Below are 15,898 nucleotides of genomic sequence, written 5' to 3'. Positions count from 1 at the left end.
AAATTACTCAGAGGAAGAGAAAATGCTGAAACACAACTACAAAAAACCCCTGCTCTGAATCGGGATCATTTCGAAGATGAATGTCATTGCCACAGTACACCAGCAAGTGGAGTAGTTACACTTTGAGAAGAATTCCATCTTCGTAACCACTGAATTATTCTACAGGGCACTTTAACCAGACCAAAAATTGACTTTTGGGTGTAGCCACAATGGAAATGACAGATCATTTTAATGCAAGAGAAAAAGATTGGAAAACTTGACCCTCTAGATTACTTTGCACCTCAATGAGAAGGGGAGAAAAAAACACTTGCTGATCACCTTATTAAAATACTATGTTCGTGTTAATTCAGGTACAAGGAAAATATTTAAAAGAACGGCTAAATTAACTGTGGGATGCCATTTTTTCTTTGTTAATTATTTCCATACAAGAGTAATAACGTGCATCCTTTCTCCCACAAAAAAAAAGACCCCAACAACACCACCGTTTATTTTTAGAGATGTGGGAATAATAGCGTCAGTTTGTGCAGAATTTGGACGCTCTTTGAATACTGGAATTTGTCTGAGAGTAGGTAAAGCTAGCTAAGCGTGCTTTTTTAAATCCTGAAGCATAAGGGCTTTTCAGTTGTGATGGTTAGGCCATGAATCTGAAGGTTTATGCTGCATTTTTAAAAATATCACCATGTTCATCAATTCTTATAAGATTTGTAAGGCTTAATTCTCCCATAAGCTCAGGAAGGCTGTAGAAAAGTCTCTAACTATCCCTTCCAAGCAGCTTCTATAATCCTGGGTTTACAGAAAGGAATGTTCTGGCTGACAATGGAAAGCATGTCCCAGGCATACGCAAATGCAGGGCTGCTAGCTAGGGGCACGTACAATATGGGTAACTATCCCCTTTACGCTCTAACTTTAATAATAACCCAATGTTGATTCTAACACCGTAGAGCCTCTTCTCAGTTCTCCTCATTCCGCAGTGAAGCTAAGTGCAGAGGAACCAGCATGGTGTGCCCTAGAAAATGCCCCGAGCCACGCCCAGTGTGCGACCAGAGTCCCCGCCTGTACGGAAGTCACACCTCTGCAATCTGAAGTGCTCATGAATATGAGATGTGCTTCCTTCCCTTGGGGTTGCATGAGCACAAGGACACTGAGTACACATAAGCACTAGTCCCTTCCAGGAACTGAGCCTACGACAACGCACCTACAAAATACAAAGGTCTAGGCGTGAGCGGAGGTGGTGTGGACTGACTCTCAAGGGGCACCTCAGTGGGGGCCAGGAGCATCTCTTCTTTAAAATCACACACCACTGCAGCTTTTCCACAAAGGTGGCCCCTCTACTCTGGGAGACAGTCCACTATCAATATGTAAAAAGGTATCACCCTCGAATGTGTGTACACCCTTTCACTGGGACATAAACCTTGCCTGAAGATTTTCTTCATGAAAATCCAAGGAACATTTCTCAGTTCAATGACCCCTAAGAAATGATTTTGAATTACTTCCACTCGTGAAATAGAAGGAAAGCATTTTCCCCCAGTATCTATAAATGGAGGCTGAAGGAAGTACAGGATCCAGATAAGAGGATTCAAGCTTTAGACTCTGCCTTGAACATTTTATCAAGGTCCCCAAGTCTGTGATGTTATAATCTGGACTGTATTCTCGCTTGCAGGGATTCATGGGATTGTCCCACAGTGAACATCATTTCACTACACAGCAAAGGATTTTTAAAGAACAATGAGAAAAATATGTAAATGAAATGCTGCCGCACACATACTCCTAATTTTGAGTTTGCCATGAAACTGACATGAGGCTGTGTTCTTCCAACTAAGGGGCAAATAAGCCAAAAAAATTTCGTTCAAGGTTCACTAAACTCTGAGATACATAAACGGTAGAGATGAGGTGTATAGAGGAAAATACACAAAGAACCTAGAAACGGGAGACATGCTGATTATAAAAGGAGACAGAAGGAAGGTGTACCTGGGGCTAAAGAAATGAAATGGAGAGAAAATGTCTGCGTCTGTTTTTAATGAGAGGTGAGTTGCTTCCTCTAGCAGATCTGGAATGAAGACTGCACACAAACCAGGCAGGAATGAAATGACGGTTGTAGAGGGCACCAGGCAATGAGAGCACATTCAAGAAAGGGCTGATGCAAGGTGGGAGAACCCAGTCTGATGCCAAGTCAGCAGAAGCATCGCATGGCGCTCCCTACTCTGGGGAAGGCAGAGATGGGCTGCATTTCAGCATGGCTCCGGACACTTAGGGAAGGACGTCGGGGGAGGGAGGGCATCGTATGTTTGGAACAATCTACACATTCACAGATTACCACAGCTGCCTGAAGGGAGTATATAGGAAGCCAGGTACTTAGAGGTGAATTTTCTGTGATCCCTGTTGGAACTCACAGCAGAGTGGACTTTGGGAACCAAGCCTGAGGAGAGATAAGAAAAAGCTCTGGGGTTTCCCAACCCCTGACAAGTCTCTGCAGTTGTCCATTCACAGAAACCTAGAATTTTGTCTGAATTTGACAGGGTTTTCCTTATGTTTCAAATGTTATCCCTGGAAGATGCTTGTATTCATTATCTTCAAAGATCTTGGATAGTAGTACCTTGAATTTAATATATCCTTAATGAATAATTACCGAGTGAATGAATCAAACATGCTCCCAAATGAGGAATGTGTCTTACATTAATTAAAATAGGAGTCAATAATGTGTACAATATAGTCTATATTTTCTTTATTACTGCCATTTGGCAAATTGAGGACAACCTCTAGCAATTCAAATCTCCCTCTGAGGTAAGTTTAGTAGCTATCATGATAGATTTTAGCAGCTTTCTCCTGGGGTCCCCAAGGCTCACTAAACATTTTAGGAGGACACCGGACATTATGCTAGTGGCCAGCGAGATAACCCACCACCAGGTGTGGGAGAGGAAGTGTGGTCCTGCCTGCTGTAGCCAGTGAATTCTGTACTGAGGTCTCGAATGGGTGCTGATGGCACGAAGGACCAAGGGCATGCAGCCTGGATCCTTTTTACTTGGTTCCAACTTCAGTTTTTTATTCCAGAGGAGACAGAAAACTCTTTCACTGCCGTATATGCTAGGGAAAAAACTAAAACTCAAGCGGAAGCGGAAACTGGGTACAGGCTGGGGGAGACTGAGAACCAAGTAGCCCAGGGCTGGAGCTTAGCTGAAGGGGGAGTATTTGACCTTGGTGTAGTTAGGCAACTCACTCGTTACTTAGTAATGCCAAGAGCCTCAGGATCACAGGCAGCGGACCCTGAATAGAAAGGGCAGTATTCTCCTAACAGCGTGGAGGCTGGAGTATAGGTCTTGCAGAAGGAGGACTGGAAGCTTCTGGGATCTGCACTGACCAATGTTTCCAATTGTTCCCTCCCTCTCACAGTACCCGCTTTGATCTTCCCCAACTCCAGCCCATCAATTCACCTGTTTTGGCTGCTCTGGAGCTCATTGGTATAACTATACATGCCAAGTCATGTTTTCAGAATGGGCTTTTAATTCCGCTGAAAAACATTTTTACATGGCCCCTTCTTGTTTTCATTTCCCCTTGCATTTTTCTTCTCTTTCCCAGGGGACAAGCTCCTCTTCACAGATGAGAACCATCTAGCAGCCTCCATCGGTAGAGCACCTTCATGTGCATACGTCGTGCAAACCTTATCTTTAGTAATCTCAGTAACCCATAAAAGCTACGTATTGTTATCCCCACTTTCTACAGACAAGAGCTCAGTGAGGTCACTCAGCATGTGCTCTGGTTACTCCGTCAGGCTGCTTCTCAATATAGAGTGCTCTACCATTTAGAACATGCTTTCACGTACATTTTTTTTTTAAATTTTATTTATTTATTTGACAGAGAGACACAGCGAGAGAGGGAACACAAGCAGGGGAAGTGGCAGAGAGAGAAGCAGACTTCCCGCAGAGCAGGGAGCCTGATGCGGGGCTCGATCCCAGGACTCTGGGATCATGACCTGAGCCGAAGGCAGACACTTAACGACTGAGCCACCCAGGCGCCCCTGCTTTCACGTACATTATTGAGTTCTCCAACCTAGCAATTAAATGTTATTATTGCTTCTGTTTTACAGAAGATAACACTGAAATGTAGATAGGCTATGTGACCTGCCCACGTTGGGTTATTCACGGCAGCTGAGCTAGGAAGCAAACTTGTGTCCTCCTATTTGACACTTCATGCTTATCTAACTGTATAGAAAGAAATGGAAGCTCCCAGACATAAACTTCCTCAAATTTCATTACATTCACCTTCATATTCATTTTTTTTTCTTTTACCCCTCTTCTCCTATCTCAGGGAGAAGTTGATTCTATTCTATGTTCTTTTTTTTTTTTTTTTTAAAGATTTTTTAAGGGGCGCCTTGGTGGCTCAGTCATTAAGCGTCTGCCTTTGGCTCAGGTCATGATGCCAGCATCCTGGGATCGAGCCCCGCATCAGGCTCTCTGCTCTGCGGGAAGCCTGCTTCTCCCTCTCCCACTCCCCCTGCTGTGTTCCTGCTCTCACTCTCTCTCTCTCTCTGTCAAATAAATAAATAAAATCTTAAAAAAAAAAGATTTTTAAAATTTGAGAGAGTGAGGGAGTGAGATTGAGAGAGAGAGAGAGTGAGAGAGAGCAAGCGAGCACAAGCAGGGGGAGCAGCAGGCAGAGGGAGAGGGAGAAGCAGGCTCCCCACTGAGCAGGGACTCGATGCGGAACTCGATCCCAGGACTCTGGGATCATGACCTGAGCCGAAGGCAGACGCTTAACCAACTGAGCCACCCAGGTGCCCCTCTATTCTATGTTCTTAAAAGTTCTCTCAATTGTTCATGAATAGCCTTATCTTGTTCCATGTCTTCACTTTCAAGTCTTAAATCTTTCTCTCATCTCAACTGCTGTTTCTAATCATCAAGTAAGGGCACAATTTCTTAACAACATACTGTATATATTCTATATTCTGCTCTCCCACTCCTCAAACTCTCTGCAACTCATTATGTCTGTTCTGTTTTTCTGAGCACTCCATGAGCTTCCTTATCTCCATACTTCTGCTTATATTGATTTGAAATGTTGTCCTCTCTACTTGCAGAAATTCTATTCATTCTTCAAGAATGAGCTCAAATGTTGTACCTGCTATGAATATTTCCCCAATTACTCCAATCAGATTTAATGGTATATTCTCTGTGTTCCAAAGTACTTTGCTGACAAGGAAAACGTATCACTTATCACATGAGAAAATTATTTGTCTTCATCTCTGTTTCAGCTTATGGGTGTCAGCACAATGGAGACAAGAAGAGAATTTTATTTATCTCTACACACCTTGAAGCAATAAGCATGGCCCTTGACTAAATGTTTGTTGAATGGAAGGATGGATGGATGGATGAATAGTGATTCAGTTACTACTCCAATTTTTCAACATGCCTCAAGGGGGGCATGATCTGATTTCAGGCTGTTTTCCCCTCATTTTAAATCTCCATTATTATCCTGAGCATTTGTCTTGCCTGCTTTGTGAAATTTTGGGTTTTAAATTAAAAAAAAAAAAAATGACCTGCTGTATGAAGTCATGGAAAAGGAGAGGGAATGATAGATCATTTTTCTTGTAAAAATAAATATACTTCTGTCATCCAGGTGATCAATGTTGCAAATAAGCATCCAAAAAAATTAAAAAATTATATTTGTAAGTTTAAAAAGTAAGGTGATAGGAATTTATCTTCTATTAATAAATGCTATTCACATATAACACAATAGTAAACTTCATTAGATTGGAATAATGAGTTTGGGGAGGTAGGGAGGAAAAGGGAGAAGCTAGCTTGAATTATGGAAGTCAGAATTTATTGAAAGCAATGCAGTTTTATTACTTTCAATACTATAACCTGCCAATAAAGTCTGTCTAAGGAGACATCTACTTAATGATATGGATCCTTACTTTATAGTTGAATCTTTTTGCCTAAAGACCACTGTATATTCAAAAGCCATGAAAACAGTTATTCTCTTTAAATAAGTTAGAGGTGTTCCCTTTATTTCTGTTATCAAATTCATTTCTTGCAGACAATTTAAAGGCAAATTTCACCTTAGTCTGGGTCAAATGGTCAAAAACTGTGTATTAGCAATATCGGAATTAATGAGGTTTTATTATATTCATAAAGGAACGCATTTCTGGGAAAAACAGTCCAATGTCCCAGGGAAGTGTAAGATGCTTTAAAAATAAAAACAGGGAAAATGTAAACTTTTTCAAATAAGATGAACATCAATTATTCATTAAACTAGATAAAACTGAAATCTATCTTCAAAGTCTTTGGTTTCCTTTGTAAATTCCTTGGGGCAAGGATGATGGTTTCCTTGCTTCTCTTCCCCACCTTCCAGGACGATACACCCCAACAATGGCACCTTGGCTTTGCTTTCTGGTGACAGTTATTATGACTCTAAGAACAGGTGTTTAAAAGTGACACGATGGGGTTTTCAGATATTCCAGTTGTTGCTCTGCTTATCTATAGCTACCCGAGATTCAAACATAAGTAAAGTTGACTCACTGATTCTGGCTACAGGCTGCAGGTAATTTACTGGCTCCCATCCTGGAAAAGAAGAGAAAGGGGATTCATATATGACCATTATCTCCAAATATATTTAAAATCTTTCTACATAAAGATGCCTCAATGCCTCTAATATTTTATTTCTAGCAAAGAAAATCATGAAGTGTGGGGGCAAAGGGTCATGAGATAGAATATTTCACCCCTGCGTTTCTGGGCAAATGAAGAGGTGACAGGCTTGGTGTCACTTATCAGGAAACAGGGCATTACCTTCAGACTTTGCCATAGAAAAGATTGAGTCTTGTGCCTGTTTTCCCTCCTTCAGCAAAATGGAGCTGGAGACTGGGGGGTAGGTGGAGCAGGACTATGTCCACTGAAGGGAAGAAAATTTCCCTGGATTCTTTGCATTCTACTTCATTATGTGTCAGTATGCTAATATCCAATTATATTTCCTGCTTAGAATCTTTGTGTAAATCTTTGTTTATATCCAATTATATTTTCTGCTTAGATTCTTTGAGTCCTTGGGACAGACCTCTTTGAACAAAATTGATATTTGGAATAGATACGCTATGTGCATCTCCTGGCGTGGAGTATCCATGGCTCACTGTTGGATATCTTGATCTGTGAAGCTTGGAAGAGTAAATGAACTAAAATCTAGGATGAAAGAAAAAAGGCTCTTTGAGGGAAGTGATCCCATGGATATTAAATCATCCAGAACTAATGTTCATTTATTTTGTAGTAAAGAGCCCTGAGAAAGAAACCTTTGAGTTTTCCTTGAGCCAATGATTCTTCATCCTGATAATCAAGAAGGACCTCTTTCTGCCAGATGAAGTTGCTAACTGTAACATAATAAATTCCTTCTGGCTTAGTCATCTATAGGGAGAGGAGAGCCTCAACTGATTCGGAAAACAATTCCAGGGAGCTGCAAGATGGAACTTATATGACTCTTTAGATTTCTGTTTTCTAGATTACATAGTTCCAATTCTTCCCTTAAATAACACATTACACATACATAATATATGATACATATTATATACTGTATGCCATACCACATTTTTATATAATATATAATTTTGATGTTATATAATAAATAATTTTATGAAAATATTAAATAATATATTACATGCCAAACCATATATTTATATATTATATATATTACATGCCAAACTATATATTAATATATATCCTATATTAAATACATGTATACATAATGTTTTGCTCTCTGTATGCTGTCTTTTTTAAAATATCCCTTTCAAAGTATGTTGATAAAAACTTGAGCAAGTACTTAAAAATGGTGAGGCTTAAGCAGTGAAAGGAGTAATTCTGTTTGCTATCCTGTGCCTTTTAAATAACCTGCTATCAGTGTAACTCATTTATGATACTCATTTTCTAATCCTAATTGTGACAAAGGTCCTATTATTGGCATTGCCTTTTTAACCAATCCCTCACTAAGTTTCATTTGTGCTAAAATATACAGTTTATACATATGTCAATTAAATGCGGTTCTGCCTTTAGAATGACTTAAAAAATATATCCAAGGGCATTCTAATTGTATTGTCATGAGTCTCCTGGTATAAAGTATCAGTAGCTCCATTTGATTTAGAAATTTCTGCATTTTGGATGAACGCATTTATAAGTCATTTGTATAGTTCATCAATAAGTTATAGGTTCTACAGTACAACTGATCCCCATGGGCTGGAACTTGATAATCCATGCTTCAACCCATTTTGATGTAATTGCAACTCTATATTTACTTGTTCGCCCATGTAACAGTAGTGTGATTAAGATCACACTTTCATGGCTTGGTGATAAGAATATCTTCCCCATACAAAACTGATTTTACTCAGTACATTCTCATTATTTATATAATCTGTTACATAACCATGGGAGGAAATTAAAATGATGTGGAAAAAATGGCTATTCAAAAAGTCAAAATGTGGCTGCTCCTTTATCTTTCATTATATTCTGTTAAGTTGCTTATTGATTGCATGAGGAATTGTTCTCATTGCTTTTAAGCTCTGGCTTATAATGATCAAGTCATTTCCTTAAAATACGTGAACACAACAGGCCCTTTTCCCCATCTCCTCAATCACTCAAATATAAAGGTTGTGCAAGGTCATCTGCCAATTTCTTTTATTCCTTTTTTATGTATTGTGGTAAAAAACAGACAACAGGAGACGTATCCTCTTAACACATTTTAAAATGTACAGTACAGTATTGTTGACTCTAACACACAATGTAGTATACCAGATGTCTAGAACTTGTTCATCCTACATGACTGAAACTCTATACCCATCGAAAACTAATTCCCGGTTCCCTTCTCCCTTCCCCAGCCCCAGGAAACCACAGTATGCTAATTTCTTAAAGATCTCAGGAAACCTGACCTTAGGGCATAATAATGAGGTACAGTCAGGGATTGGATACTCTTCCCTGGTCTAGTTTGGCTCTCCACACATCACAGACTGAAGTATAGTAGGTGAATGCATGTCTCTGACACTTTACAGTAAATTTGCTTAACACAGGAAGGATCCAGTCTTACTAATCCTCTTTATAACTTCCCAGAACCTAGCTTTGTGTCATGTATAAATATGTATTGAATTAAATTAAATTATAAAATTTCTTTTTCAGGTAAAAAAAATTTTTTTTAAGATTTTATTTATTTATTTGACAGAGAGAGAGAGAGCGAGAGAGCACAAGCAGGGGGAATGGCAGAGGCAGAGGGAGAAGCAGACTGATGCTGTGACGCAGGGCTTGATCCCAGGACCTTGGAATCATGACCTGGGCCGAAGGCAAATGCTTAACCAACTGAGCCACCCAGGTACCCCTAAAAATTTCTTCTGATAAAAAGGATGAAAAGTAAATACTGCTTATTTGTTTTATTTTAAGTTATTAACTTATTTTAAGTTAATGAATTGTCTCATAAAGAAAAGCATCCTCCCTCACCATTCAATAATAGTAATAGTGTGTAGAGCCCTGAAATGCTTTGACAATATCTTCTAAATCACTGCTATTCCTATATATATTTTTAATGTAATGACTACCTCGGATGTTGGGCTCAGTCCATACAATCAATATAGACTGACTTCCTTGCTACATGATCATATATGAAATAACTATGGATGTTCTTCCATAGTCAGCTGTGAAGATGACTTTAAACATCAGCATTCAGGCTTGTTTCACATAGCAGAAATTAATTGGGTTTTGGCCATAGCCCTTAAAATTAAAAAGGGTTTAAACCTCATATTCAGTGTACATGTTCTTATATTGTGCTTATAAGATTGATTACGATATTAAAGGCTTAATTTAGTGGTACAGGCAATCTAATGAAACAGGATCTTTCCCGTCACCCCATGATTTTCTTTTGAATCATTTTTGGTTTTGGTAGTAAAGCACGTTTCACCTGTTGAAACTTGGCATAAGCACCATACTCAGAGACTAGGCCTAGAGCTTTGATGGGAAATCAATTAAAAAAAATAGCATTTCACCGATCCTTTTCCTCAGGGTTTGAGAGCTCCATGCATTATAAATAGCACACTGAGCCAAACAGGGCTCACACTCAAGTGAGAGAACACAAATATGACCACAATGCACTTTTCTCAAAGTAATTCCTCTGGCCACAGTGAGAAAACTAATTGTGTTGTTTACCATCATCCTTGCCTAACAGAGAATACAAAGATAGGAGAGGCTGGACAGTTTCCTAAGACTGTGTGGCAATTTGTTGTTAAAACTGAAATAGGGTTACCTTTCATGAATGAATCAGCTTTTTTTCCCCTTCAGCTCAACCTTTCAGAAATGCAATTATCAATAATCTCCACTTTACATACTGGTATTCTGATACACAAGTGATCACAGTGAAGCTCAGGTTCTTTGCTGTCTAACATTTTATTGTTGGATTTGAGTTTATCACAATATTTTTTTAAATTTTTATTTTATTATGTTATGTTAATCTCCATACATCATTAATTTTTGATGTAGTGTTCCATGATTCATTGTTTGCGTATAACACCCAGTGCTCCATTCAATACGTGCCCTCTTTAATACCCATCACCAGGCTAATCCATTCCCCCACCCCCCTCCCCTCTAGAACCCTGTTTGTTTCTCAGAGTCCATAGTCTCTCATGGTTCATCTCCCTCTCCGATTTCCCCCACTTCATTTCTCCCTTCCTACTATCTTCTTTTTTTTTTTTTTTAACATACAATGTATTATTTGTTTCAGAGGTACAGGTTTGCGATTCATCAGTCTTACACAATTCACAGCGCTCACCATAGCACATACCCTCTCCAGTGTCCATCACCCAGCCACCCCATCCCTCCCACCCCCCACCACTCCAGCAACCTTCAGTTTGTTTCCTGAGATTAAGAATTCCTCATATCAGTGAGATTATATGATATATGTCTTTCTCTGATTGACTTATTTCGCTTAGCATAATACCCTCTAGTTCCATCCACGTCGTTGCAAATGGCAAGATTTCGTTCCTTTTAATGGCTACATAATATTCCATTGTATAAATACACCACATCTTCTTTATCCATTCATCTGTTGATAGACATGTAGGCTCTTTCCATAGTTTGGTTATTGTGGACATTGCTGCTATAAACATTGGGGTGCATGTACCCCTTCGGATCACTACATTTGTATCTTTGGGGTAAATACCCAGTAGTGCAATTGCTGGGTCATATGGTAGCTCTATTTTCAAATTTTTGAGAAACCTCCATCCTGTTTTCCAGAGCGGCTGCACCAGCTTGCATTCCCACCAACACTGGAGGAGGGTTCCCCTTTCTCTGCATTCTCGCCAACATCTGTCGCTTCCTGACTTGTTAATTTTAGCCATTCTGACTGGTGTGAGGTGGTATCTCACTGAGGTTTTGATTTGGATTTTCCTGATGCTGAGCAATGTTGAGCACTTTTTCATGTGTCTGTTGGCCATTTGGATGTCTTCTTTGTAAAAATGTTTGTTCATGTCTTCTGCCCATTTCTTGATTGGATTTTTTGTTCTTTGGGTGTTGAGTTTGATAAGTTCTTTATAGATTTTGGATACTAGCCCTTTATCTGATATGTCATTTGCAAATATCTTCTCCCATTCTGTTGCTTGTCTTTTGGTTCTGTTGACTGTTTCCTTTGCTGTGCAAAAGCTTTTTATCTTGATGAAGTCCCAATAGTTCATTTTTGCCCTTGCTTCCCTTGCCTTTGGCGATGTTTCTAGGAAGAAGCTGCTGAGGCTAAGGTTGAAGAGGTTGCTGCCTGTGTTCTCCTCCAGGATTTTGATGGACTCCTGTCTCACATTTAGGTCTTTCAATCATTTTGAGTCTATTTTTGTGTGTGGTGTAAGGAAATGGTCCAGTTTCATTCTTCTGCATGTAGCTGTCCAATTTTCCCAACACCATTTGTTGAAGAGACTGTCTTTTTTCCATTGGACATTCTTTCCTGCTTTGTCAAAGATTAGTTGACCATAGAGTTGAGGGTCCATTTTTGGGCTCCCTATTCTGTTCCATTGATCTATGTGTCTGTTTTTATCACAATATTTTATTTCTTTTGAAATATTAATTTGGTCTAACCTTACCTTCTTTTTTTTTTTTTAAGATCAGTATGTAACTTTCTTTTATTTTTTTTAAGTTTTATTTTATTATGTTATGTTAGTCACCATAGAATATATCATTAGTCTTATATGATAACCTTACCTTCTTTTCTGTTTTCTTCTAAAATTACTTGGATGCATAATTATTAAATTAGTAATAACCACAATAAAATCTAGTATGTACTGAATCCTTATTAAATATCAGACATGTGCTGGCATTTTATGTGAATCTTATCTAATTTAGCACCAGACTGGTTATGATGAGCACTGGATGTTATATGTAAGTGATGAATCACTAAATTTTACTCCTGAAACCAATATTACACGATATGTTAACTCACTAGAATTTATTTATTTATTTATTTTAAAGATTTTATATATTTGACAGAGAGAGACACAGTGAGAGAGAGAACACAAGCAGGGGGAGTGGGAAAGGGAGAAGCAGGCTTCCCACCAAGCAGGGAGCCCGATGTGGGACTCGATCCCAGGACCCTGGGATCGTGACCTGAGCCGAAGGCAGAGGCTTAACAACTGAGCCACCCAGGTGCCCCAATTCACTAGAATTTAAATAAAAATTTGAAAGAGGAAAAAAAATTAATACCAGAAGAATCGCATGGGAATATGACCTGGATTTCTGCATATGGAATATAACTACATATTTCAAGTTCTGCACTTTTTTTTACATAAACCATGCCCATAATCATCTGTATTTTCTATTTTTGGTTCCACTAAAGTGTATTGAGAACTTAAAGATACAAAACAAAATCCTTTTAGATTTGAGTCTTTTCCTAATATTTAACCATTATATTTTCACACCTTATTCTATAGCATTTTATTTTTAATGGCTCAACATCACTGAGTCTTTCCAAAGCATTTTTATAGAAATAGCAATTCTTTTATGTACCCATATGTCCTTGGTTTACATATTTTATAACTGAATTGAATAATTATATGAACAAGTATAATTGGCATAGCAGGTTTGGGAACAAACACAATCGACTCCTGGCCCACATATATCTCCACAGGTGGGGTCAGAAGTTGACAGGTAGGCCCTGGTGTTTAGCTGGCTGTGAGCATTGGTCAGTAGGTCACAACTAGAGAAGGGAGAGCGTTGCTTAACTAGGCAAATCATTTAAGAGAGGGCTGGTTAAAAAAAAAAAAGCTTCTGTTGTATTTGATACTTTAACTGTGTATGCATTACTTTGATAAAATTTAAAAAAATATATATTTTTAAATGGAGAGAGAAGGAGAAAGAGACATTGAGTTTAGGTTATCTTGCCCAAGATTACAAAACTAGAAGTAGAACATGGATTTGGCTTTAGAAGTCTGCCTCCCAATCTACCCCTCCAGTATTCTTTCCTTCTGTCCCATGAGCCTTAGGACAGAGAAGGCTGTGGGGTGGGTGGTCTGCTGCCACCCAGGAAGGGGCTTGAGATAGCTCAAGAGTGGTCATCAAAAGAACATAGTAGCAGGAGAGAGAAGACAGAAAGTGATGAAATAGTCTTAGAAATTTGCAAATAAGAACCCTGCAATTTTGGTTTCATTAAGTTGACCCAAGTATTTCTTGACTTTGGGTCTCACTGGTTCAAAACAAAACGGGCTTCTGCAAACAAATTTGGCAAACTGACACTGCCAAATATTTTCAGAATGGGTTCTTGCAACTCTGAAATTGAAGAAACTCTGAAAGGGCATCCCTCCTGTCCAGCAAACAATAAGCAACACAGAAGAACCTCTGACCCAATGGTACCATGGGGAGCCAGGCGTGGGAGCAAGCTTGGTGGAAATCTGTGATGACAAATAGCAATAACATTGAAGGCATTTGAACCTCACCATCCACTTCCTTCTAATCCTTGGGTCTTAAACAGGTTCTATTTCCATCAAGTCCTTCTTTGAGTAAGACTAAAAGCACCAGTTTTGAAGAAATTCCCAGCCTCCTAGAAAGGATGATCTTATAGTAGCTGTTTTAAAATGCCTTGGAATGGATTATTATGTTTTTCCATTAAGTATTAATGATTTCAGTTTATGTTAAATGCTTTTCTATGTTTCTTTCCTTGGCATTTTCCAAATTATTTTCTTTGAGAAGCACATTAGATTTCTATGTCTTTATAAGGAATTCATAAAAAAGGTTAAGATCTCAAATGGGTATCCCTTCAATAAAATTATGTTAAATTGTGCAAGATGTTCATACATGGGACATCAGTTTTATATACTTTCAAAAATAGCTCTTTCGTTTTTAAATGACCTGGTTTCAAAAAATAATTATTGCAATCATTTGGCTATAAATGTGGTTGAGATTTAAAGCCTCCTTCATTTAAAGCAGTTCTCATTTCAATATGTTTTTGGAAGCATTATTATAAATAATGGATTAATTATTTAGTTAACATGAATACAAATGTAAAGACCATATGAGCAAGCCCATTTATTTCATTTTCTAAAGATTGCAAAATCAGTTAACTAATTTTTAGTTAGTTAACAAAATTAACTGAAAGGAAATACAAATGAAAAAGAGAAACAGGGCAAGATCCGGTGCCATTGTGTATATTGGGTGCTCTTTACACAGAGCTGCATTCCCTCACTGAAGCAACCTCTGTACTCTCCTGGCTATAGACCCTAGACCGTATCCAGTGAGGTGCTGAGAAGACTAAGCCCAAGCAGCAGCCTCTGAAGTCAGAACAGCTCTGAAAAGGGGCAGGTCTGATTCTATAGCCATCTCTAGGGACACCAATGAAGCAAGCCTCCCTAATTCTCTCATCTACAAAATGTCTTAATGTCCATTTCAGCTTTGAGATTCTAGCAAATGGGGCAAAAATAAGTAAGTAAGTATATAACTAAATAGGTTTTCATTATCATGCAGTCCCCATGTTTTTCCTATTTACGTTGTATTTTTCCTATTCATGTTCCTATTTTTGTTTGTATTGCTTCCTTCGAGAAGCAAATTCAAAGACAAAGCACAAGCTGACACCCTGCAACCTCCCCCCAACCCCCACTCTTGGGTGGGACCTGTGTGACATTATTCTTCCAGGAATCTCCCAACTATCTTAATGTTAATACCTTGCTAGTGGGGAAAACAACCTTAATTTGACAATGGCAGTATCTTGTAGGTATCTTGTAGGTTGGTCCTTTTTAGCATATGAAAGTTCTTTTGAAACTTCCTTTTCCTTACTTTCCCCAGCTCCCGAGTATATAATCACCACTCCTCAAGACCCTGGTGCAGCCACTCTTTCTGCTCATGGGTCCTGTCCTGTGCTTTAATAAACCACCATTTTGCACCAAGAAAAAAAAAAAAAGAAGCAAATTCGAAAGGTATTAAGATTTCTATGACTTCATAAGAAATTTATAAAAATGTTCGAGATCTCAAGTGGCTATCCCTTCAATAAAATTATGGCGAATTGTGCGAAGTTGCCAAGTGCTGGAACCAAACTAGGGGGTCTGACCATGGGGTCCATGTTCCTAACCCTTACACCACATGATCTGTAGAAGCTTCTGTTGTTATATAAATACTCCGCGGTCACCTGGCCCTGCCCCATGCAAGCTCACTAAGGGAAAGCACTTTGTCTCTGTCCTGTCTGTCCTCTGACTAACACACACAGACACCCCGTAGGAGCAATGTATGAGGTAGGGGAATCGGGGTTAGCAGTGAAAACAATGGGCAAACCTCGGAAATTGTCTGCCCTGCTTAAAACACACAGAGACACACCTCTTTCTTCTTGATCTTTTCTATACTATGTGAAAAAATGCTGGCTGCATATTTCACAGATTAAAAAGTGGGCAATATCAATAATAAAAATAGCTTCTACAATTCCACATTTCAGAATA

At 38.8% G+C, this 15,898-nt stretch overlaps 1 protein-coding gene across 2 annotated transcripts in view; it reads right to left on the bottom strand.

Annotated features, from left to right (window-relative positions):
- CHST9 (carbohydrate sulfotransferase 9) overlaps positions 1 to 15,898 on the bottom strand; it is a 236,495-nt gene that overhangs the window by 101,113 nt on the left and 119,484 nt on the right. Inside the window, exon 4 of one of the 2 annotated variants that reach the window (XM_032421422.1) lies at positions 6,510 to 6,551. The exons of the other annotated variant lie outside the window; for it this stretch is intronic. Within the exon in view, the coding sequence (XP_032277313.1) occupies positions 6,510 to 6,551 (42 nt within the window). The remainder of the gene's footprint in view (positions 1 to 6,509; positions 6,552 to 15,898) is intronic. 2 annotated transcript variants of the gene reach the window in all.

This window comes from Phoca vitulina, unplaced genomic scaffold (assembly GCF_004348235.1).
Source record: "Phoca vitulina isolate PV1807 unplaced genomic scaffold, GSC_HSeal_1.0 scaffold24, whole genome shotgun sequence".
Classification (NCBI taxonomy): Eukaryota; Metazoa; Chordata; class Mammalia; order Carnivora; family Phocidae; genus Phoca; species Phoca vitulina.
The sequence above is the reverse complement of the archived record's forward strand: the minus strand, read 5'-3'. Positions and strand labels throughout refer to the sequence as shown.